Raw genomic sequence first — 25,043 nt, 5'->3', positions numbered from 1 at the left:
TGTCTGTCCGTCTCTGTGTGTCTGTTTGCGTGTCTGCGTGTGTGTGTATATATCTCTGTGTGTGTCTGTGTGTTTCGGTGACTTGGGACGTCCTCCAGACGTGAAAAACGTTATGCAAATATAATTTGTTGTTGTGTGTGTGTATGTGTGTATGTATATGTGTGTGCATCTATCTCTGTGTCTGTGTGTGCCTGTGTCTGTGTGCGTGAGAGAGAGCGACTGCCTGCTCTGGGCAGACACACACTCACACACACACACACACAGAGCCAGTAGGTGCCAGGAACAGTCCGAGTCTGAGCAGACACATACCACGGATGTTTGAAGCTCGCACCCCTCCAGCTAAGCTCACAATAAAACCACTTGAGCTTTGGTCTCAGCTCAGAAAATCTGACAGGAGGTTTATTATGAAGTTAGCCTCGTAGTAACACAAGCTTTATTCCCCCTACACACGCACACACGCACACTTCCTGTGACTTGGGACGGTGGGAGCCAAGCTAAAGTGAACACTTAATGGGTGAGTTGAAGTAAGAAAGACTTGACTTTTCGTTGAGAATGGAATGCAGTCGGCTTCCAGTAAGGGAGATTGTGTTGTGTAAATATCGTTGGAAATCCACATTGCAGGAGGCAGCAACTGTGCAGTTTATTTCAGGTACTTGTTCCACAGTTGAGAGACCGGAACCTGAGAGTTATTTAAGACTTAGCCGGCAGTACGGATCCCTGAGCCCGTTATAGAAGTTTAACAATAGAGTCACGCATGTTTTTCACACCATTCGCCATCTGGTCCCAGTTTATTCAAGATTTCCCAATCTCTCTCTCTCTCTCTCTTTCGCGCTCTCAGATGTGGCGAGGGCTTCGACTGAAGACTCAAGACTTTCGCTCACGGACTTGAGGTGAAACCACGAATGCTAACTAAACCAGGTATCATATTTTACTACAACGGCAACAAGTTACGTTTACACAGCGCCTTTTGCGTCAGGGGGACGTCCCAAGGCGCTGGACAGTCGGGGATTTGGACCCGAGCTGGGCTTTGGGATCAGGAGGGGTGGAGGGCAGGGAGGGTGGGGGCATAGATGGATGACTGATGGCGTGGTCGAAAAGGAGGGTCTTGAGACATGCCTTGAACGAGGCGAGGGTCAGAGCGAGGCCGAGGGGCTGTCGGGTGGAGTTTCAAAGGGTGGGAGCAGAGAGGCTGAAGACTCGACCACTTGACTGTGGAGCCGGCAGGGTGGGGACACACAAAGTAAGTCAGAGTCCGCTGAGCGGAGGGAGCGGACAGGTCGGTATGGATGAACAACGCTCTGTTTGGTGCTCTGGAATGGCAAGTTTTGTGGTGTTATCTGGTTAAACTCCAGCAGTTAAACCCCCTTCACTTGCCCAATACTGTGGTGAGCTGATATCCACAGCTGTCTCAAAAACACCATGAGTCGCTGGGTCAGAAGGTTGTAGGTTCAACCGTGAGTTGGAGACTTTGAGCTCAGAGTCGAGGCTGGAGTTTCTCTCTCCATGTATCCAGGCTGACATTCCTCCCCGATTAACTGTTCCGTTTACTTTGTGACTGTTTGCAGGACATTGCTGTGCACAAATTAGCCACTGAATTTGCCTCCAAATTTTTTGCACAGCCACTACAATTCACAGTGTACTTCATTTCTGTTCAACTGATTGCCTTGTTAAACCCTTGTGGATTCCCGTAACCCAGTGGTTATCGCACTCACCTCAAAAGCGAGAGGATACAGGTTTGATTCCCGGTCAGGGCGAGATCTTAAGCAAGTTTCCTTAGTCCGTACGCCTCTCTTTACCCAGCAGTAAGTAGGAACTCGGTTGTTAGTCGATAGGCGGATCGCCTTTCCGGTAGTAATAATCCCACCAGGAAAAAAATCCATGACTGCTAGTGGGACACTGCTGTGCACAATTGGCTGTCATGTTTCACCCACAAAATACTGTCACTCCACTTTACAATATATTCTGTGAAGCGCTTTAGACGTCTGAACGATGTGATGAGGCGCTGTATCAGATGCAATGGTTATTATATATTATAACCACAATGTCTTAGTGAGCTAGTAAAATGCGTAGAGCTCTCCCGGGGACGTGGGCTGCACTCTGCTCCCGTCCGGTCGATACTTTGAGAATAAATGTAATTTTAGAGCTTGAGTGAAATAGTGATCAGCGGCTAATGATTTGTGTTTCAGGTCATATCAAGACCATCCATGTTGCTGCTGGCGATTTTGTGCGTGAGCTCATGGCACGGTAGGTCAGAGGCCAAGCTGGTATTTGGTACACAGGGAGGGGGAGGGGGGGGGGGCGGAGGGAGCCAAGCCTCGTAAACACATGGCCACCAAATCTCTATTTCTGTCACTGAGCATTGCTGCATCTGTCAGCTTTCAGCTGCTCGGATCTGTTATCAACAGTAAATTCTTCAAACCTTAGGCGCCAGTGTGTAGCTCAATCGTTTGTGTTCTTTCTCGCTCACTCATCTCGGGGTGGGGGTGGGGGATGGAGAGAGAGGGTTCATGGGTTCGCCCCTCCACCCCCCACCCCCAACCTCATCCCATGTTGGGATACTGAGCTCACAGTCTAGGCTTGCAATCCAACGCAGCAACGACAACAATTTTCATTTATGTAGCGCCCTTCTCGTCGAGTAGAGTCCCGGGGGGGGGTGGGGGGGGGGGGGGGGTGGGGGGGGGGGGGGGAATTGCAGTGTCGGAGATGTTGTCCTTCGGACACAATGTTAAATCGAGCTCCCGACTGTGCTCTGTTCAGGTTGACGTTAAACGATTCCATCGTGAGAAAAGGGAGTTTCTCTCTCGCACTGTGTGTCCCCCCCCCCCCCCCCCGGCTTGCTGTGTCCAACACAGCGGCCCATTAGCACACAAACCGTGAACAGCGATAAGGTGAAGAAGTGATTTTATTATTTAATAGTTTGCGTCCTAGAAATAATGATCACATTGTTTTCAACTTTCTCCGGTGTGTGTGTGTCTCTCTTTCTCTCTCTCTCTGTCTGAATCTCCCCCTCTCTCTTTATCTCTCCCCTTTCTCTCTCTCTCTCTCTCTCTGTCCCTATTTCTCTGTCTCTCCCTCTCTCTCTCTTACTCTCTTCCCCGTGTTTCAGTCTCTGTACAGGAGCCGGTGTTGCCTTTTGAGATCCCTCCGCACCCCTTCACGGTGACGTGCCCGTGGGAAGCTGTTCCCGGGGGAGACAGACGTGGGACCCCCGAGCCGAGCCCCGGACCCTCACTGCCGAGGTGGCCTGTGAGCCGCGAGACCACCCCGGCCCGGAACATCACAGACATCCCCTCCCCCCACACCTCCGTCTGCTGTCTCGGGAGCGACACTGAGAGCCTCTGCCCCCCACAAGAGCAGAGTAAGAAACCCTCCAATGTTGAAGCGATGTGTGCCCTGGTTCAGGTGGACTTCAACTACAACAGGGACCACCTTCTGGAGTCCTGTAGCTTTAGTGGTTAGAAATCCTGGAAATCAAGTCAGTTTGACTATAGCTATAGACTTCACTAGCCACTGCTCCTCACTGAGCCTCCGGCTCCTGTCAGCTGCGCTCTCAGGAACTGCTCTGGTCTGTCCTTCACAGGACAGAGGCCTTTCAGCCCTTCATCTAATCTCTTGGTTGGCTCTGGCCTCCTGCTTGTCCCTCGTACCTTCCGCTCCACCATCGGCGGTCACCTCGCCCCCTCCTCCCCCCCCGGCTTGGTGTCGTGCTCCGCCACTGTCAAGCGTTCTGGGTGCCTACCCTGCATGAGGGGCGCTGTGTAACTGCAAGCTTTTGTTTTTGGTGTTGTTGTTGTTGTTGAAGCCTTTCACGGGATGTGGGTCCCTTCTTTGCAGATCTGACCCTGACCGTGACCTGCTGGATGGCCGCGGACCTCAGCCTGTTTCTGTGTAACTTGAAGCCGAGCGGTGAAGCTGGCGCCGTGACCTACACACTGGAGCTGCTGGACATGACGTAAGGCACCGCAGTGGGGGGAGGGGGAGTGGGGGGGATTTGGACCTGAGTTGGGGTTTGGGATCAGGAAGTGTGGAGGGTGGCAGGGGTAGGGGTAGGAGGGTGACCGAAGGTGCGGTCGAAAAGGAGGGTCTTGAGACGGACCCCTTGAAGGAGGCGAGGGAGGGGGCGAGGACTGTGGATGGAGTTCCAAAGGGTGAGGGCATAGAGGCTGAAGGCCCTCGCAGTCAGGCAGCATCAACCCAGACAGTCACTGGCACAGCAATGGGGGGTAGTGAGGGAGGAGGTGTGGGGGCGTTAAAGAAATCTTTGTTGTCTCCTGTTAACTCCTGACCTCAGTGCTGCTTTTATCTAGGAACGGGAGGCCATTCAGCCCCTCGAACCTGTTCCGCCATTCTATTAGATCATGGCTGATCTATACCTGAACTCCAAATCCAATCTGAATTCTTGTTTATCAATTTATTCGTAATTGAATAAATAATATCTGCCTTCGCAGACAGGAGTGATGATAATGATCCTCGCATTTGATAAGGCGCTTTAGCAAATCTTTGAGACGTCTCAAAGCACTTCACGGAATATACTGTCAAGTGAATTGACTGTATATTTTGTGGATGAAAAGCAACAGCCAATTGCGCACAGCAGCGTCCCCTCAAAGTCATGGATTGAGTGACCAACTTAATTATTATTATTATTTTTGAAGGGAAAAGCAATCCACCAATCAACTAACAACCGGGTTCCCACTTACTGCTGGGTAAACAGAGGCGTGTGGACTAAGGAAACTTGGCTAAAATTTCGCCCTACCCGGGAATCGAACGCATGTCCTCTCGCTTGCGAGGCGAGTGCATTAACCGCTACGCTACCGGCCTCCACGTTAATGGGGGTGAGAAGGCCTAACGTCGCTCAGCAATGTAACTGCAGTGAGTGACCTGCCTGTGCCATTGCTCCCTGCCGCAGGTCCCATCTCTCCAACCCATTGGTTCAGACGAGTGAGTGTGAGCATCGTGAGGTGGTCGAGTGTCTTGTCCCCTCCGTCCTCCCCGACAACATCTACTGGGTCTGGCTGACCGCTCGAAGTGCTCCAGCCTCCCTCATCTCCCCCCTGATGGTGGTCACACCCGGTAACATCGGTAGGTCCTCCCGACATGAAAGGCGCTCTATAAATGTAATGTTGCTGCTGTTGTTGTACGTCAGCTCGGCTGCAGTGGGTGGGTGGGTAGGTGGGTTTCTCTCTCTTTCTCTCCCCCCATTCCATACCCTCCACCTCCTCTTGATCCCAACCCCCAGCTCGGGTGCAAACCTTTAAACTGTCCAGAGCCTTGGAATGTCCTTCCGACGTAAAAGGCGTTGTGCAAATGTAATCTGTTGTAATTGGTGTTGTGCAAGTCTCTCGCTACTTCCTAGTTACTCTGTGCGCGCGCGTGTGTGTGTGTGCGTGCGTGTGTGTGTGTGCGCGTGTGTGCGTCTCACTACATACATGTGTGCACGGCTCTCGTACAGGGTGACCAAAAACTACCCTATCATCTAAAAGACAAAAAAAATCATCATTTCTTTGAGACTTATTAGACATTGTAATGGTATCACAATGTTTCGGTTGCTGTTAGCATATCCCCTGACGTGACACATGTCTGTGAGGCTGACAGAGTTTCGGGCCCGCGACCACTTTCCTGTGTGTGTGTGTTATAGTGAAGCCCTCCGCTCCGCGGGATTTGCGATGGGAAGTGACGACAGATGGCTTTCATCGATTGGGCTGGGCCGGCCCCAAGCCCCCGCCATTCCCGCTCCGCTACCAACTCCGATATTCCCCCTCACCCCCGAGGCAGCCTGGCAGGTAACGCGCTCAAACCTGCCTGGATTTCTTACCGATAATAATAATAATAATAATTAATACTTGCATTGAATACAGCATCTTTCCCATCAGGAAGACGTCTCATCACATAAAGTGATTTTGTGTAAAGTGTAGTGACTGTCTGTTTTGTGGGAGGCAGCCAATTTGTGCACAGTGATGTCCTACGTGGAGTGAGCCACCAGTTCTATCTGGGGATTGTCGGCCAGGACTGATGAGAGAGATTCCGAGTCCTTGATGTGGGGACTTAAACCCATAACTTTCTGAGGGGGGGAGAATGCTAGCGTGCGCCAGGCTGACACTGAAATAAGGACCTTATATATTATAAGGATTAATAATAATCCTTATAATATCATCATAATAATAATCCTTGCATTTGAGGTAACGCCTTATCATGTCAATCGAGGTAATCTCAAAGTGCTTCGCAGGAAATACTGTAAAGTGTAGTGACTGTGTATTTTGTGGGCCAAACACAGCAGCCAATTTCGCACAGCAGCGTCCCACAAACAGTCGTCAAATTTTTTTCAATATAAAGAACAGGAAAGTGAGTCACTTGGACTCTGACCTGCGGTGAGAGATTTCGGCTGTTACCGGAGAGGCCGAGTGGTTCGATCCCTTGTTGATTGATGCTGTTGTTTGTGGCTGTGAGGCAGGTGCTGGATGTCGGGGAGGAGTCAGTGATACTCAGCGAGCTCCAGGTGGAGGTGAGCTACACGGTGCAAGTGCGGTGTGTCCGCCGCACATCGCTGGGCGTGTGGAGCGACTGGAGCAGCCCCACACAGGTGGACGTCCAGGGTAAAAATATTATAATGATTATAATAATGTGTGGAGTCCTGTATCTCAGTGGTTAGAGCACTCGCCTCGCAAGCGAGAGACCCGGGTCTGATTCCTGGGCAGGGTGAAAGCTTGGGCAAGTTTCCTTACTCCACGCGCCTCTATTTACCCAGCAGTAAGTAGGAACCCGGTTGTTAGTTGATTCGCGGATCGCTTTTCCGAGGGTAATAATCCCTTCAATCCTTGAGGGTTCGCCCTCTCCGGGAATCGAAGCCGGGTCCTCTTGCTCGCGAGGCGAGTGCTCTAACCACTACACTAGGGGACGCCACGGGGGTGAGCGAGGGCTGGCGAGCCTAACCTCCCGGGTGTGTAACGACCGACGTTTCCTTCCTCAGAAGTTACCTACCAGCCCTCGCGTGTGGTCACTGTGCCAAGTTCCACCGTCACCGTCCGCTGTATTTTCTACAACAAGATACCGGGGGACGAGGGGCTGGTCTGGCTGCTCAACATGGTGGAGAAGGTCCCGGAAGATCAGTACACGCTGGTGAGCGAGCACGAGAGCAGGGTGACCTTATGGGACCTGCCGGTGACGTCGCCCGGCGAGCGCGGACACGTGCTGCAGTGCTGCCCCAACAGCACCCGGTGTAACTACCGCTACACTGAGATCTTCGTGGTCGGTGAGTCTCCTCCAGACCCCAAACTCACTCACTCGCTCACTCGCTCAGGGTCTGAGACCCCACCCGCATACACACTAGACTCACTCTCACTCTCTCTCAGTCTCACTCATTCTCACTCTCTCAGTCTCAGTCACACTCACTCTCTCACTCTCTCAGTCTCACTCACTCTCACTCTCTCAGTCTCAGTCTCACTCACACTCACTCTCCCACTCTCACTCACTCACTCACTCACTCACTCACTCACTCACTCACTCACTCACTCACTCACTCACTCACACACTCACTCACTCTCACTCACTCACTCACTCACTCACTCACTCACTCACTCACAGTCGCTCAGGGTCTGAGATCCCACCCGCATGCACACTACACTCGCACTCACTCTCACTCACTCACACTCACTCTTACTCTCACTCACTCTCTCTCAGTCTCTCTCACTCACTCAGGGTCTGAGCTCCACAATCCCATACACTCATACACACACTCAGTCACACTCACTATGCACACTCACACAATACACACGATCACACACAGCAGCAACAAATCGCATTTACACAGCACCTTTCACGTCGGGAGGACATTCCAAGTCGCTGGACAATGAGGAGTTGGGATCAGGAGGGTTGGGAGTTGGGATCAGGAGGGTTGGAAGGCAGGGAGGGTGACCGAAGGCGCAGTGAAGGGGAGATGGGGGAAGGCATAAAGGGTAAAAGCACGGATGTGGGGTTTCACACATACACACACACATGCACTGGATTTTCCAGGGCTGTGCTGGGGGAACGACACATTAATAATAATAATAATAATAATAATAATAATCCTTGCATTTGATATAGCGCTTTTCACGTCGGGAGGACGTCCCAAAGCGCTTCACAGAACACACTGTAAAGTGAATTGACCGTGTATTTGTGGGCGAATATTGTACATTTGTAGGCAGACATTGTCAGAGACGCCGTCATTCAGATGAGTCATTAAACCCAGCTTCCTTTAAAGATTCGTGCCCCCCCCACCCCAACACTCAACCCCCCACCCGCCCCACCCCCCCGCCCCAACCCACACACACGCACACACACTGTTGTTGGAATAACCTCCGTTCCCATTTTTCTCTCTTTAACGCTCCCCCACACCCCCCCCACCCCCCCCCCAAAAAAAGATACGACTATTTGGTGTGAAACGGACGGTGAGATGCAGAGAATGACCTGCGGGTGGCGCCCTATGCCACTGAATGTAGTGACTGAGAGCGAGTACAGGCTCAGGTATTACAGGTGAGGAATCCCGGAGCTCAGTCCCACTGCATCTACACCTCGCGTTCAACACTGGGTGTCGGACCCGCTCTCCCCCCTCGCCCCACAGTCAGCCGGTTGTGGGTTCGAGTCCCCGACCACATCAGGGACTCTGAGCTCACAGTCCAGCCTGGTGTCCCAGCACAGCGCTGGGGGGGGTAGAGGGTGACCACATTGTCGGTGACGTCGTCCTTTTGAATGAAACGTTAGACCGAGCTCCCTTCTGCGCCTTCGGCCGCCCTCCTACCCCCACCCTCCCTGCCCTCCACTCTTCCTGATCCCAACTCCCAACCCTCCTGATCCCAACTCTGAGATGGGATGTGCCGAAGAGCTTTATTTATCAGGACGGATCTTGTCAATTAAAGCAGTCTGTACGTGTCGCCCTCTTGTCGCTCTCTAAAAGGAAAGGCTTTGACTGTGCCGAGCTGGGGGGCAGCGAGGCCAGGGGGGAGATGGAGGAGTGCGGCGTGTGGAGGAACGAGGAACAGCAATGCCACGTGCGGCCCATCCACCTGCTCTCCGCGCACGTCATGTGGCTGGAGATCCACCTGCCAGAGCAGACACTGAGGTCCGCTCCCACCTGCCTCATCCCGATGGACGTGGGTGAGTGCTGGGAGGTCACATCTATTCCAGTGCATTTCACCCTGTCAGCACCTCTCACAGCGCCTCACAGGATTCACTGCAACGTAATAACAACAATAATAATCCTTGCATTTGATACAGCGCCTTATCATGTCATTGAGACGTCTCAGAGCGCTTCACAGGATATACTGTGTATTTTGTGGGTGAAACGTGGCCACCAATTTCTGCACAGTAGTGTCTCTCACACACAGTCTCGGATTGAGTGACCACTTTTTTTTGCGGGGAGGTGGGAATATTATCTCGGAAAGCGATCGTCCAATCAACTAACAACTGAGAGCCTACTTATAGTTAGGTTAAACAGAGTAAGAAAACCTTGTGCAAGGTTTCACCCGGCCCGGGAATCGAACCCGACTCCTCTCAACTTGCAGGGTGAGTGCGCTGACCACGACGGTCCAAGACTCCTGTAGTTTAGAGTCTGTGAATTTTGTGGGCAAACTCAGTGGCCAATTCCCTCACAGCGATGTCTCGCAAACAGCCATGGAGTGAATGAACGATTCTATTTGGGGGATTGTTGGCCAGGACACCGGGAGCCAGAAAGAAACTCCCCTCTCGTTTCCCAATAGCACTGCATCCACCTGAACAGAACACAGACGGGGAGTGAGGTTTAACATCTCATCCAAAGGAGGTCTCCAAATACAGCCAACCTCCACCCCCCCCACACCACCCGACACCCCCTCCCAGCACTGCCCTGGAGTGTTAGCCTGTGTGTGTGTGTGTTGTGTTGTGTGTTACAAGCTGTGCTGACGTGTGTTAATGTCCATTTCTCGCTGACAGTGAAGCCTTGGCCTCCGGCCGGCGTGAACGCGGAGGTGACCGTCCCCGAGGGGCTCCTGAGGGTCAGCTGGCAGGAGCCGAGACTCCCCCCGTACCCCCTGAGCTGCCAGCTCCGCTACTCAGCCAGCTCGGAGCCCGCTCACTGGAGGGTACGTACACCCCCACCCCACCACACTGTATAGCCCGAAAGAAACCCCCCCACCCACACCCCCCGCCCACCTACACCACTCACAGCCAGGAACGCTCTCACGTCTCTCTCTCTCTCTCTTTCTCTCACTCACTCTTTCTTTCTCTCACTCACTCTTTCTCTCTCTCTCTCTCTCTCTCTCTCTCCCCTCAGATCTTGGCCAGGCTGGGGGTGAGAGTGGGGACTGCCATGGTGGCGCTGGCTGACCCGTGTGAGGTGTACGTGGCTGGGGTCCGGTGCCGTCGCTCGGAGGGTCCTGGACGATGGAGCGAGTGGAGCGAGTCCGCCCGCACCGAGCCCCGGGATCTCCAGGGTAAGCTCCTCTCACTGGTTTCCCGACCACCGCAATGAAACCCGGCTCCACCCACACCGTCCGGCTCCAGTCTCCATCTCACAGCCGTGTGGAGTCCCGTAGCTCAGTGGTTAGAGTGCGCGCATCGCAAGCGAGAGGACTCGGGTTCGATTCCCGGGCAGGACGAAACCTTAGGCAAGTTTCCTCACTCCACGCGTCTCTGTTTACCCAGTGGTCAGTAGGCACCCGGTTGTTAGTCGATTGGCGGATCGCTTTTCCGGGGGTAATAATTGCTTTTTAAAAAAAATTAATGATTTGATCCCTCAACCCACGACTGTTTGTGGGGACACCGCTGGGCGCAATTGGCTGCCGCGTTTCCCCAACAAAACACACAGTCACTCCACTTTACAATATATTCCGTGAAGCGCTTTGAGACGTCACGACCACGGAATAGGGCGCTATATCAGATGCAAGGATTATTAATATTATTATAGTATATTGTTACTACACACGAGAGCCGTGCTCACTGATATGACTTGCGTGAGGCTTACTGCATCCCGTCCGGTCTTGACTCCTAATTAAGATAGCAGTCTTAATTAATTATAGTAATAATAATAATCCTCGCGTTTGAGGCTCAACCCTGAGGGATTCCGAGCCTCTGGTTGTGAATGAACTGTGATTATTTTTTTGAAGGCATCAAATTACAAACTTCTTCTTAAACCTTCCGTCCCAGCCCCGACCACGGGACCTGATTTTTGGAGACTCCTGACCACGGACCCTGCGAGCGGCCAGACCAACGTCACTCTGGTTTGGAAGGTGGGAACCTCTACATTTACCGAAGAAAACAGTGAACCCCTTCTTGCTCAGACACAAAGAGAAGGGAGTTAGTTTCTCTCTCCCTTGTTCTGGCCAACAGATAAAATCAGACATTCAACAACAACAATTTGCTTTTATATAGTGCCCTTCGTTGCTGCCTCCACCCCCCACCACCACCCACCACCCCCCACCCGGAGCGTTTGAATTCCTGTGCGGAAATTGGGTCCCTCCCTTCACATCTCCCCCTCCTTCAGTTTCCATCTTAAGGTGTATATCTCCGACTGCGCTTTTGGTCGCTTTCTGCTTACTTCACATTTCCTGTGCGCAAATTGCCTGTTGGGTTCACCTGCAAATATACAGTCACTACACAAGACACCTGCGAAGCTGCTAGTGATTTTAATGGTGTAATGAGGAGTGTGATACTCAAAGGCAACGGTTATTTATTTATTTGGGATTTGGTGTGTGTTGGCAGAGGCTGACCCAGGAGGAGGCATTGTGCAGTGTTGGGGGTTTCTCCCTGAGGAGCCTGTCATCGTGGGGGAGCACCCGCCTGGAGAGGGTGGGGGACGGAGCCGCGACCACCTATACCTTCCCTCTGACCCCTGACCTCCGCACTGTCTCGCTCATTGCCTTCAACTCCGTGGGCCCGTCCACCAACAATTATAACCTCACACTGTGGCCGGACGGGGGCGAAGGTGAGTGGGGGTTGTTCTGGGGGAGGGGTTGGCAGGGGAGTGGGGGAGGGGGGTTGGGGTGGGGGCTGCATGGAAATGGTTGTGCGGCGAATAGCAGGACCTGGGCATAGGGAATCCTCCCACTCAGCTCCTGTTAATACCTAACGGGTAGAGTGGTCCTAGTGGGAAAGCTTGCCAGTCAATGCTCTCATTGGCCAAGCTGTGTAGTTTTAGCTGGTTAGACTCCACAGTTACCCCAACGCAGACCCTGGGCTCTCCAAAGCCTTGGCTCTTGCCAACCTGTGCCTAATACTTCCCGGAATTAGGTAAGCAGGATGCATCCCTCCAGGGAGAGAGTGCGGATTCCATCCCAACAATATATGTCTGGGATTTCCATGTGTAGGTGGGATGGATGGAAATCTCAGCTTGGTTTGGACACTCTTAAGCATGGTGATGGGTTGCCACGTGTGCCAGACACCCGGCTGACCAAAAAAATAACTAATAGATAAAACGTCTCTCCTCTCTTCAGTGCATGTGCTTCGCTCGCTCCACGCCTGGCAGATGAATGGCAGCTGTGCGGTGGTGACATGGATCCTGGCTGAGGGCAGGGAGAGGCCATGGGAGTACGTGGTGGAGTGGGACAAGGTCTCTCCTGGTGTCGGGGCCATCTGAAGTGGCTGAGAACCTCGGGCCACATCAACCAGGTCCATCTCTATGGTAGGTGGTCATGGGTGGAGGGGGTGGAGGGGGGGGAATCCAAACCAAAGGGAATGTCTTAGGCCAGGGAGACAGGAGATCCAGAGAAGTTTTCTCACACTTACGGTGGTGAGAGTGTGGGACACGGCCACATATTGGACTGGAATCCAATGAGTTGAGGTGTTTAACTCGGAAAAACAAGAGGGAAGTTTGGGAGGAAATGGGTTTTCAATGAAGTCCTGTAGCTTAGTGGTTAGCGCGCTCACCTTGCAAGCGAGAGGATCCGGGTTCGATTCCTGGCCGGAGTGAAATCTTAGGCAAGTTTCCTCACTCCACACACCTACTTAGAAGTAAGTAGGAACCTGGTTGTTAGTCGATTGATGAATCGCTTTCCGGGAGTAATAATCCCTTCAAAAAATTTTTAGTACAATTTGGTCACTTAATCTACGGCTGTTTGTGGGACATTGTTGTGTGCAATTGTGTAGTTTAACCCACAAATATAGAGTGATTTCACTTTACAATATATTCTGTGAAGCACTTTGAGACGTCTCTACGATGTGATAAGACACTATATCAAATGCAAGGATTATTGTAATGAGGTCTGCCATGACCTGGAGCAGGCTGGATGGGCTGAATGGCCGCCTTCCGCCCCTGACAGTGATGAGTTCTCTTCTTTCCTTACAGACCACTTCTCCCCATTGATTCAATATCGAGTCACTGTCCACCCAATACTCCCCACTGCCCCAGGACGGCCGATGAACACCTACATCAACGGTGAGCTTTGGGATCAGATGGGGGGGTGGGGGGTGTGTGATTGGCAGACCCGGGAGAAGGGGGGACCTTCTTTCACTTCTCCCCACTCTTTTTTCTCTCTCTTTTCCCCTTCTCTTTTTCTTTTTCCCTCTGTCTTCCCTCTTTCGGTTTCTCTCTGTCTCTCTCTCTTTCGTTCTCCAACCCCTCTCTTTTTCTCTTTCCACCATTTCTCTCAGTCTCTCTCTGTCTCTTTTTCCTTCCCCCCCCCGCCACCCCGCTTCCCTCCCCTATTTTGGGCTGCCACTTGCTCTCAGTGTGAGCGCTGACCCTCTCACAGACTGGAGCCCTGACTTGCTGCCGTGTTGCTTTCCTCTTGTAGGGAAGACCGAGACGGAGGGTGCAGATGGGCTGCACGTGACGTTGCCGCTGGCCTTTCTGTCTGTTGTGGTCCTGGTTGGGGCATTGTTGGTATCTAAACGCAGGTACGTGTTGGTCAGCGCTGCCCGTACGCTAACCTGGGAGTCGGGAGAGGTGAGGGCAGCCCTCTGACTGACAGACCAGCCAAGGAAACAGATTGTATCAATGGCTTGCGGAGACAGTAGAGATGGAGTTCCAGAGGCCGGGGCAGAGTGGCAGAAGGCCCGCCCGCCAATAATGGGGCGAGAGAGGCAGGGGAACAAGAAGCCTGCTGGAGGAGGGAGCGAGCAGGATGGTAGGGGGGTTAGAAGGTCGCAGAGGTAGGGGGGAGCAATAATCCCTAATAATAAATAAATTGGTCACTGTTCAATTGGCTGCCGTGTTTCTCCCACAAAATATAGTCACTACACTTTACAGTATATTCTGTGAAGCACTTTGAGACGTCCCTGAACGACGTGATCAGGCGCTATATCAAATGCAAGGATTATTATTTAAGCGCTCTGGGACGCTACCCTCTGTGAGGGGCATAAATTATTCTTTGTGTGGACCTCGCTGTGGCTGTGAGACTGAGCCAGACCATGAGGGCCAGTGTCGATCTCTCCGGGGGACGGTAAACTGGCGACTGACGTTGTTTTGACGTTACAGAGTAAAGAAGCTGATGTGGCAAGAGATCCCGAACCCCAACAAGTGTTCCTGGGCTCAAGGTGTGGACTTCAGTAAGGTACGATTTACAGCCAGCTCAAGCCTGTGCTGGTGTCAGCCCGGCTCAGCTGGGAGAGTTTACAATCTACAGGGTGTCCACAGTGTCCTGTTACCCTCCTGTCACAACACAGCGCTACGAGACTACGGAGGAGCCGAGACAAGCTGTCAGAGATGCATTTCGCCATCGTCACTGACTCCATCCATGTGACAGAAGATGTTGGCACCCAACATGGTGACGGACGCCATGAAAATAATGGCGCGACACACACACACACACACACACTCACTATCTCACTCAACCGATACACACACACACACCTCCGATGTGTAAATACAGTTAAACGCCTGTACTGAATCCAATGAAGTACTTCGAAATACAATTATCATCATTCGTCAACGTGTTTCAGTTGTTGGTCAGTGCATTGTAGGCGGAAAAAAAATATGGGGGTAACAGGATCTTTGTGGACACCTGTACGTATAGATAGGAACAGGAGGAGGCCATTCAGCCCCATTGAGCCTATTCTACTATTCTATTACATATTGGCTGATCTGTAACTCAACTCCAATTACCCACCACTGCCCCATATCCCTTGATACCCTGACCCAACAAGTTATCTATCCACCTCAGTCTTGACAATGTGAATGGATCCAACATCCACAGCCTTTTGGGGGAGAGAGTTCCAGATTCTCACAACCCTTTGGGCGACAAACTGCCTCTTGATTTCACTCCTAAATGGCCTGGCTCTAATTTTAAGATGATGCCCCCCCCCCCCCTGTTCTGGATTCCCCCACCCAGCAGAGGAAATAGTTTCTCTGTATCTACCCTATCGAATCCCTTTATTATTTTAATCAGATCACCCCTCAACCTGCTAAACTCAAGGACATAGAGACTAAGTTTATGCAACCTGTCCTCGTAATTTGACCCTTTATGCCCTGGTATAACTCTGGTGAACCTACGCTGCACCTCCTCCAGGGCCACGATATCCTTCCCGAGGTGTGGTGCCCAATGCTGACCACGGCCGCCAGATGGGGTCCGAAAAAAAAGTACAGACTGACAGTGGGTCTGGAAACCGCTGGTGCTACCTCCTAGTGGCTGATAGTTGCCCCATTCATTCAATTCAATTCACAGCCACTGCACCAACCTGAGAAAACACAGCACTTACAGGTCCACCTCTCCAAGCATTGCAAAACAGCTTGTATTTACACAGCGCCCCGACCACGGGGCATCGTCTCGGAGCGCTTAACAGTGCCAGAGCCTGATGCCGAGCCGGTGGGAGGCAGCGAGGGGAGGAGGAGGGGACCGTCCAAGAGAAAGTTCTTCAGACGTGATCTAAAAAAGAGGGGTGTGGAGGAGTGAACAAGAATTATGATAATAATCCTTGCATTTGATAACGCCTCATCATGTCTTCGAGACGTCTTAAAGCGCTTCACAGGATATACTGTAAAGTGAATTGACTGTATATTTTGTGGGCGAAACGCGTCCCACAAACAGTCGTGGATTGAGTGACCAAATTATTATTTTTTTGGAAGAGATTATTACCCGTGGAAAAGCGATCTTCCAATCGACTAACAACTTTCCTACTTACTGCTAGGTGAACAGAGGCGTGTGGAGTAAGGAAACTTGCCTAAGGTTTTCCCCAGACCGCCCGGGAATCAAACCCAGATCCTCTCGCTTGTGAGGCGAGTGCTCTAATCACTGAGCTGCAGGACTCCACATCGGATATAGGGACTGTTTGCTTTTTTATTTTAATTCTGCCTTTCTCTTTCTGGTGGCAGCCCGGAACCTTTGGGAATCTCTTCGGGAAGAATCCCAAAGGGTTTCCGGGAGGGGGCGGCCTGTTTGCGGAGCCCGAGGTCTTCGTGGTGGCGGTGGTGGAGGAGGTAGCGAGGTACTCGGGTGGCGAGACCCCAGACTCGGGAGCGGACAGCATGCCGGAGTTGCTCCCGGACTCCCACTCGGGAAGTGAGCTGGGAACGTCATCCACGTCATCGGGGGGACTGTGCCCGGCAGGCGCTCTCTACGCCCGGGTGGTCTTCGCGTCGTCGGCTGGGCCTCAACGTTGGCCGAGCAGCCAACTGGACGAGGGGATGTATTCCGGGACGGAAACGGATGGTTCCGGGAGTGACGTTCCCAGCGATTGGGAGAAGCGGGCGTTGCGGAGCAGCCGGGATTCCGCACAGGGATTGTGTGAGCCGGAGAGTGAGGGGAAAGCCAGTCGGGAAGGGGAGTTCTGCTACCTGGGACAGACCACCCTAGACAGGACAGCCCTGGGCGCTCAGACCCTCTCACTCAACAACTATCTGACTGTGGCCTTTGAGGATCTCACTGAAGATTCAGGCTCTTCACTTGACTCCTCGTTTCATTCCTCTCTTCGCTCTGGGTACTCCCCTCAGATGCTCAGACCCTATCTGCCCCAGCTCCACAGGCAGATGGAGCCCGTCCACACTGGGCCTTAAGAGCTGTGCGTTACCATTAATCCTCCTTCAATTGAGGGAAGGTTTAGTCGTGTTGAAGAAAAAAAATGTGAGGTGTTTGTCCGTCCTGTTGACCATCTCGATCGTTCGTTGTTGCTCGTTCTCTACCTCTGTTCCGCCGTGACCCACCTTTCTTTCTCTATAAGGCACGGATTCATGGCTGTTCCTAAGATCTATGTCTCCGCTCAAGTTGTGTGATACACCTGTGCTGTTAATATCATAAGTACTGCTCTAACCCCACCCCCCAACCACCGTAATTGCCGTCCTTTGGCTGAGACGTTAAACCGAGAACTGTCAGGTGGTCATTAAAGATCCCACGGTGCTATAGGAAAAGGGAAGGGACTGTCTCTCTCTCTCTTTCTCTCTCTCGGTGTCCAGGCCAACAATCCCCCCAGTTAAAACAGCGCACTTACCTCCTGGCTGTTTGCGGGATGCTTGCTTTGTGCCAAATAGCCCCAGGTTTACCTACAAATACACTTGATGGGAATCAGTTGCGAGAAGAGTTTGAGTAACCATACCATTGCTTCTGGAGCAATGGCGCCTGTGTCTGTGTGTGTGTGTGTGTGAGAGAGTGTGAGTCTGGATGTATGTGTGTGAGTCTGTGTGTGTTTGTGTGTGAGTGTATGTGAGTCTGACTGTGTCTGTTTGAGTCTGTGAGTGTGAGTGAGTGTGTGTGTGTGAGTCTCTGACTGGGTGTGAGAGAGAGACTGTCTGTTTGTGAGTCTGTGTGTGAGTGTCAGTCTGTGTGTGAGTCTGTGTCTGTGTGTGTGTGACATTACACAAACTCTCCTGCACCAAAACAGCCCAATTATCCCCACTCCACCATACCGCTATTTACACTCCAACATCCACAAGTCTCCTCTCGTAGCCCCTACTCCACCTAGGTGTATATGTTGCTGGTATGTGACCATGTTTACTTCATAGGTTTAAGATCAAGAATGGAACTTTATATTAAAGATGTTGAGGCTATTTAGCCCCAATTATGTTTTTCCTTAAAAAAAACCTCAGTCTTGGAATCGTGGTAAGTTGTCGAGTTTGGGGAGTGTGGCTGTGTTTGTAGTTGGGCCATGTATCACTCACAGTCACCACAGTCACATACAGAGTGCTGAGGGTTTATGGAGAGATGAGGAGAGTGCGGATACCTTTGGAGGTTGTTTCATCCACAACAAACTTCCCCCCACCCCACCAAGATTGTCCAAATTTTTATCTCACTCTGTGAGCTGTCCTACACCACACATATCCATACTACGCAACGCCTCTCATGTCAACCGTCTTAAAGGGCTTCACAAAACACACTGAGCACCTCTATATAGTCTGATATTAACAGTGAGCACCTCTATGTAGTCTGATATTAACAGTGAGCACCTCTATATAGTCTGATATTAACAGTGAGCACCTCTATATAGTCTGATATTAACAGTGAGCACCTCTATACTTCTGATATTAACAGTGAGCACCTCTATGTAGTCTGATATTAACAGTGAGCACCTCTATATAGTCTAATAATAACAATGACACCTCTATATGAACTGATATTAACAGTGAGCACCTCTATGTAGTCTGATATTAACAGTGAGCACCTCTATATAGTCTGATATTAACAGTGAGCACCTCTATATAGTCTGATATTAACAGTGAGCACCTCTATACTTCTGATATTAACAGTGAGCACCTCTATATAGTCTAATAATAACAATGACACCTCTATATGAACTGATATTAACAGTGACACCTCTATATAGTCTGATATTAACAGTGAGCACCTCTACACTTCTGATATTAACAGTGAGCACCTCTATGTAGTCTGATATTAACAGTGAGCACCTCTATATAGTCTGATATTAACAGTGAGCACCTCTATGTAGTCTGATATTAACAGTGAGCACCTCTATATAGTCTGATATTAACAGTGAGCACCTCTATATAGTCTGATATTAACAGTGAGCACCACTATATAGTCTGATATTAACAGTGACACCTCTATATAGTCTGATATTAACAGTGAGCACCTCTATATAGTCTGATATTAACAGTGAGCACCTCTATATAGTCTGATATTAATAGTGAGCACCTCTATATAGTCTGATATTAATAGTGAGCACCTCTATATAGTCTGATATTAACAGTGAGCACCTCTATATACTTCTGATATTAACAGTGAGCACCTCTATATAGTCTGATATTAACAGTGAGCACCTCTATGTAGTCTGATATTAACAGTGAGCACCTCTATGTAGTCTGATATTAACAGTGAGCACCTCTATATAGTCTGATATTAACAGTGAGCACCTCTATATAGTCTGATATTAACAGTGAGCACTTCAATATGGTCTAATATTAACAGTGACTCCTCTATGTATTCTGATATTAACAGTGGCACCTCTATGTACTCTAATATTAACAATTACACCTCAATATAGTCTGATATTAACAGTGACACCTTTATATAATAATAATAATCCTTGCATTTGATATAGCGCTTTTTACGTCATCTGATATTAACAGTGACAGCTCTATATAGTCTTACATTAACTATCAGCACCTCTGTATAGTCTGATATTAACTATGAGCACCTCTATATAGTCTGATATTAACAGTGACAGCTCTATATAGTCTGATATTAACTATGAGCACCTCTGTATAGTCTGATATTAACAGTGACACTGTTAATAATAATAATCCTTGCATTTGATATAGCGCTTTTCATGTCCGGAGGACGTCCCAAAGCGCTTCACAGAACACACTGTAAAGTGAATTGACTGTATATTTGTGGGCGAACGCGGCAGCCAATTGCACACAGCAATGTCCACAAACAGTTGTAGATTGAAATGACCAATTTATTATTGTTTTGGGTTTTGGAGGGATTATTATTAGGCTCTGTGTGGAGTAAGGAAACTTGCCCAAGGTTTCGCCCTCTGCCTGGAATTGAACTCAGGTCTCTCACTTGCAAAGCGAGTGCTCTAACCACTGAGCTACAGGACTCTATATAGTTTGATATTAACAGTGAGACCTCTATATAGTCTGATATTAACAGTGATACCTCTATACAGTCTGATATTAACAGTGACGCCTCTATACAGTCTGATATTAACAGTGACACCTCTATATAGTCTGATATTAACAGTGACACCTCAATATAGTCTGATATTAACAGTGACACCTCGATATAGTCCGATATTAACAGTGACACCTCTATACAGTCTGATATTAACAGTGACACCTCTATATAGTCTGATATTAACAGTGACACCTCTATACAGTCTGATATTAACAGTGAGCACCTCTATATAGTCTGATATTAACAGTGACACCTCTATATAGTCTGATATTAACAGTGACACCTCTATATAGTCTGATATTAACAGTGACACCTCTATACAGTCTGATATTAACAGTGAGCTAACTCCCCCTTTACAACTCTAACCTGTGTTCTGTTCTACTGTCTCGGTGAGCCCTAAAGTATTGATAACAATAATCCTTGCATTTGATATAGCACCTGATCCCACCTTCAAGACGTCTCAAAGCGTTTTACAGGCTGCACTGTAAAGTGAATTGACTGTACCTTGTGGACAAAACAGCAGCTAATTGCACAAGGCAGTATCCCAAAACAGTCGTGGATTGAGTGACCAAATACATAATTTTACCCTCGGAAAACTAACAACTGGGTTCCTTTTTATTGCTAGGTTATCACCTGAGGAGTAAGGAAACTTATCCAACATTTTGCCCTGCTGGGAATCGAACTCGGGTCCTCTCGTTTTCGAGGCGAGTGCTCCACCCACTAACAGGATAGGTGACAAGCAGCCATGAAGCGTGTACGAGCGATTAATCTCGAAGTGTCGTCAGCTGGGATGATGCCTACAGTCCAGGATAACGTGAGTGCAGCAGTGACCAACACACTGTGCAGCAGTTCCTACTCACTGCTGGGTAAACAGAGGCAGTGAGTAGGAACTGCGGAGTGTGGAGTGTGTGGAGTGCGGAAACTTGCGTATGGTTTCGTCCTGCCTGGGAATCGCCTCTCTGCTTGCGAGGCGAGCGAGCTAACCACTGAACTACAGGACTCCACAAGCCGAGCTCGCAGTCTATGCTCTGTTCAGGTGAACGTTAAAGATCCCCGAGCGTGTCAGAGAAGCGAGTTTCTCCCTCGCTCTCTCTCTCTCTCTCCCCCCGGCTGTGGGCAGGATCTCGCTGTGTGCCAGCAGCAGCAGGGATTAGTCATATATTAAGCGTCTATTTAGAATTGTTAAATATGACACCAAAGATGTCAGAGATGAAAGTAATTGCCAATGAGCTGTGAGTAATCGGGAGGTTAGTGTGGTTAGTGATACCTATTCACGTCTCCAGCAATGTGGGCAGCTGTGAATAGAACACACTCAACAGCTGGCGTTAATGGGGTGCAGGACTAATGTCGCACACTCATTCACTCATCGTGCTCACTCGCTCTTACAGCAGCTTCATTGCACTGCTTCCACAACGGGAAGCGTGAGTGGCTCCGAGGGGTTAGTGCTCACTTAATTAGTGAGCAATCCAGCCCTCGGTGGGGGGTATCGAGGGATGGGGGAGGTGGTGTGGAGAGACAAAGAGAGAGAGAGAGAGAGATGGGGGGATAGGCAGAGAGAAAGGAAGAAATAAAGAGAGACTCGGAGACCGAGAGAGATAGAGGGGGGGAGACAGGGAGAGAGAAAGAGAAGGAAAGAGACAGGGAGGGAGAGGGGGAGTGAGTGAGTGGGAGGGAGTGAGTGGGAGCGGGAGGCACAGAGAGAGGGAGAGACAGAAAGGGAGGGAGAGAGAGAAAGGTAAGGAGAGACAGGGAGAAAAGCCTTCACAAAAAGCCTCGATTTGTGAGCAATTGGCTGCCGTGTTTCAGCCACAAAATACAGTCACTCCAGTTTGCAGTATATTCCGTGAAGCGCTTTGAAACGTCTCGAAGACGCTATATCAAATGCAAGGTTATTAGTACTCCTGAGTGGTGGTGGGTGACACGTGGAAACCCTTTGCGAAGTGGGGAGGAAGGGAAAGGTTTGCGTGCACTTCGCAGGCTGTGCTGCCACTGACTCTGGGGCCCGGCTGTCACTGACTCTCTCCTGCCTCGGAGTCGGGAAGCCAGCGATGATCTCGAGTTAGGAACGAGCCGGGCAGAGAGCAGGATGTTTCCATCGCTTTGCGGATCGCTTTGTGAAGGAAGAGCTGCTGACAGAGAATAGGGGGAATTATTCCATTAGCTGAACAAGGTACAAGCTCCGAGTTCACCGGGTGGGAGGTGGATGCCGAGAGGAAATCTGACAGTGTCCAATAGCGCACAGCAGTGTCCCCACAAACAGTCGTGGATTGAGTAAAAGGATTTTTAAAATGATTATTGTCCCCAGAAAGCGAGCTCAGTCTACCTCCGGGTCGCCTGACTCAGTCACTCACTTACAAAGGTTGTCAGTTCAATGGCAAGCTATTCGGTTTTAGATGGTTAGACTCCAGCAGTTATCCCAACGCAGACTCTGGGCTCCCCCAACCTGTGCCTTACGCCCTCCGGAATAAGGCAAGCAGGATGCATCCCTCCAGAGAGAGAGAGAGAGAGATAGAGTGCTCATTCCATTCCAACAATCTATCCCTGTGGTTTCCATGTGTACGTGGGATACGTGGAATTCTCAGTTTGGTTTGGATGTGTCAGAAAAGAAAAATCCCGGTGAAGCGCTGTGAGATCTTTCAACTGTAGAGAGCTGAATCACGCACGTAGAGCGTGGTTGCTAAAGGGTTAACGCCTCCCCACGGGACCTCTTTGTAGAGGCAACTCATTAGCAGGGGTTGTGAGTAGGAAGCTGCGAGTGATTTAATGTGCTGCCCACCTGCACTGTGTTGCGTTGCTAATTTTACCGTGATTGCGTGGGAGTAATGAAGCTGGAATTCTGGATGGCTGTTTTACCTTTTGTACGTTGACAAAACGTGGACTGAGAAAACGTGGTAGGCTGAGCGGGATTCTCCAGGAACCATTCACTCGTCAGGGCTTCAGTCACCTCCTCGCTCACAACAACACACAGCCTAGAGCCCGGGTAGTGAGAGCAGGCAATCAGCCGGGTGTCTGACCCACGCGGAAATCCATCTCCGTGATCAGCCGGTTGTCTGACCCATCCAGAAACCCATCTCCGTGATCAGCCGGGTGTCTGACCCACCCATCACTGTAATCAGCCGGGTGTCTGACCCACACAGAAACCCATCACTGTGATCAGCCGGGTGTCTGACCCACCCAGAAACCCATCTCCATGATCAGCCGGGTGTCTGACCCACCCATCACTGTAATCAGCCGGGTGTCTGACCCACGCAGAAACCTATCTCCGTGATCAGCCGGGTGTCTGACCCACGCAGAAACCCATCTCCGTGATCAGCCGGGTGTCTGACCCACGCAGAAACCCATCTCCGTGATCAGCCGGGTGTCTGACCCACACAGAAACCCATCTCCGTGATCAGTCGGGTGTCTAACCCACGCAGAAACCCATCTCCGTGATCAGTCGGGTGTCTGACCCACACAGAAACCCATCTCCGTGATCAGTCGGGTGTCTGACCCATGCAGAAACCCATCAACTTTTTTAAGAGTCCATGTCACTGACACATGGGAATCTTCCCATGGCAGGAACGGAATGTGCACCATCCCCAGATACAACTGGTCAATCAATTCATGGCTGTTTGTCATCTCCCCTTACCCATCAGCTCAGTGTCGTGCTCTACCACTGTCAAGCGCTCTGGGACCCCACCCTGTGTGAGGGGCGCTACATAAATGCAAATTTCGCCCACAAAATACACAGTCACCCGTCTTTACAGTATATTCCGTGAAGCACTTTTAGACGTCTCAACGACGTGATAAGACTCTGTATCAAATGCAAGGATTATTATCATTATTATTATTATTATTGCAATTTTACGACAACAATTTGTACTAAAACTATTTAAAGTCAGGACCACCTGATTTAGAGGTGAGCGGGAGTGTGAGTGTCTGAGCTCCAGGCTGAGTGAGAAGGAGTGAGAATCACTAGTGAGAATCACTAGTTAATTCCTGTGTTCAGTCCCTCATTTCTATTGCCGCTGAGTTGGAGGAAGATAGAAGATAGAAGCTGTGTGCCCAGCTGTCAGATGTATAATTTATGAATGGAAAAAAATATTGCTGAGAAACCTCAGATATATTGAGTGATCAACAGAAAGCAGTCTTCAACTCAATGCCTCTCCTTTTGTTGCACGTGTCTCTCGCACATGTTTCCCATCTGTCTCTGCCATGTCTCCAGCATGTCTCTCTCACACGAGTCTCGCTTGTCTCTAGCGTGTCTCTCATGTGTCTCCCTCATGTCTCTCGCCCGTCTCTCGTGCACCTTGTAAGTTTCATGCATCCCGTGTATTTTTGGTCGGGCGTTCCATGTGCGATTACACGTGCGTATGTGGGTGTGTATAAATGTGCGTGTGTGTTTGTCAGTGTGTGTACAAGTGCATTTGTATGTGTGTGTGAGTGTCTGTATGTGCTGTGTGTGTCTGGCTGCGTTTATATATGTGGGCGTGTTTGTGAGTATGTGGGTGTGTGCCTGGCTCTGTGTGATGTGTGAGGGTATGTGTGTGTTAGTGTGTCTCCCAGCCTCTCTATATTCCCAGCGAGGATGTGAAATCTCTGCCCTCTACTCCCGCCTGAACGACCAATGAACCTGAATCGTGTTGTCTTAGTGCTTCACGGCATTACCTGGGGAGAGAGTGCTGTCAATAGGATAAAAAGACTATTAGATTGCGCTGACCCCACTCTGAAGGGATCAGATGCAGGGAGTTCATATCACACGCATTCTGACGCCTTTTATTATTTAAACGGGTTGACTTTAACACTGCCATTATCCAAATTCATTTACTTTGGTGAATTGTGTTCTGTACACGAGTGGGCGGCAGTTCAAGGTCCCTGACGTTAGCGGAGAGGTGAGGGGAGTTTTCTCTCTCTCTCTCTATCTCTCTCTCCCTCTCTCTCTCTCTCGCTCTCTTTCTCTCTCGGTGTTTGGACCTGACAATCCCACCCCTCCAGTTAAAAATCGATCATTCACTTTCGCGGCTTGTGGGTTTGTGCGTTGTCGCCGTGTGC

General features: G+C 50.3%; 1 protein-coding gene across 1 annotated transcript; it reads left to right on the top strand.

Annotated features, from left to right (window-relative positions):
* The first annotated feature begins 303 nt into the window (after nt 1–303).
* Nucleotides 304–14,876, top strand: lepr (leptin receptor). The gene is made up of 19 exons (XM_042335484.1): nt 304–514; nt 839–918; nt 2,187–2,244; nt 3,107–3,358; nt 3,835–3,952; nt 4,907–5,079; nt 5,636–5,780; nt 6,449–6,590; nt 6,965–7,246; nt 8,397–8,508; nt 8,930–9,129; nt 9,943–10,091; nt 10,283–10,442; nt 11,155–11,237; nt 11,710–11,932; nt 12,441–12,628; nt 13,292–13,381; nt 13,740–13,842; nt 14,423–14,876. Exons 7-16 carry the CDS (start codon nt 5,664–5,666, stop codon nt 12,581–12,583), a joined length of 1,611 nt encoding a protein of 536 aa, XP_042191418.1. The 5' UTR covers nt 304–514; nt 839–918; nt 2,187–2,244; nt 3,107–3,358; nt 3,835–3,952; nt 4,907–5,079; nt 5,636–5,663; the 3' UTR covers nt 12,584–12,628; nt 13,292–13,381; nt 13,740–13,842; nt 14,423–14,876.
* Nucleotides 14,877–25,043: the final 10,167 nt, after the last annotated feature.

Source organism: Callorhinchus milii, unplaced genomic scaffold, assembly GCF_018977255.1.
Source record: "Callorhinchus milii isolate IMCB2004 unplaced genomic scaffold, IMCB_Cmil_1.0 Scaffold5, whole genome shotgun sequence".
Classification (NCBI taxonomy): domain Eukaryota; kingdom Metazoa; phylum Chordata; class Chondrichthyes; order Chimaeriformes; family Callorhinchidae; genus Callorhinchus; species Callorhinchus milii.
Note: the sequence above shows the minus strand (reverse complement) of the source record. Positions and strands in the feature narration are given on the sequence as shown.

Coding starts and splice junctions, on each gene's coding strand:
- lepr (XM_042335484.1), top strand. CDS start 5,664: ATGGGAAGTGACGACAGATGGCTTTCATCGATTGGGCTGGGCCGGCCC. Junction 6,591..6,964: donor CACACAGGTGGACGTCCAGG/GTAAAAATATTA, acceptor TTCCTTCCTCAG/AAGTTACCTACCAGCCCTCG. Junction 8,509..8,929: donor TACAGGCTCAGGTATTACAG/GTGAGGAATCCC, acceptor GCTCTCTAAAAG/GAAAGGCTTTGACTGTGCCG.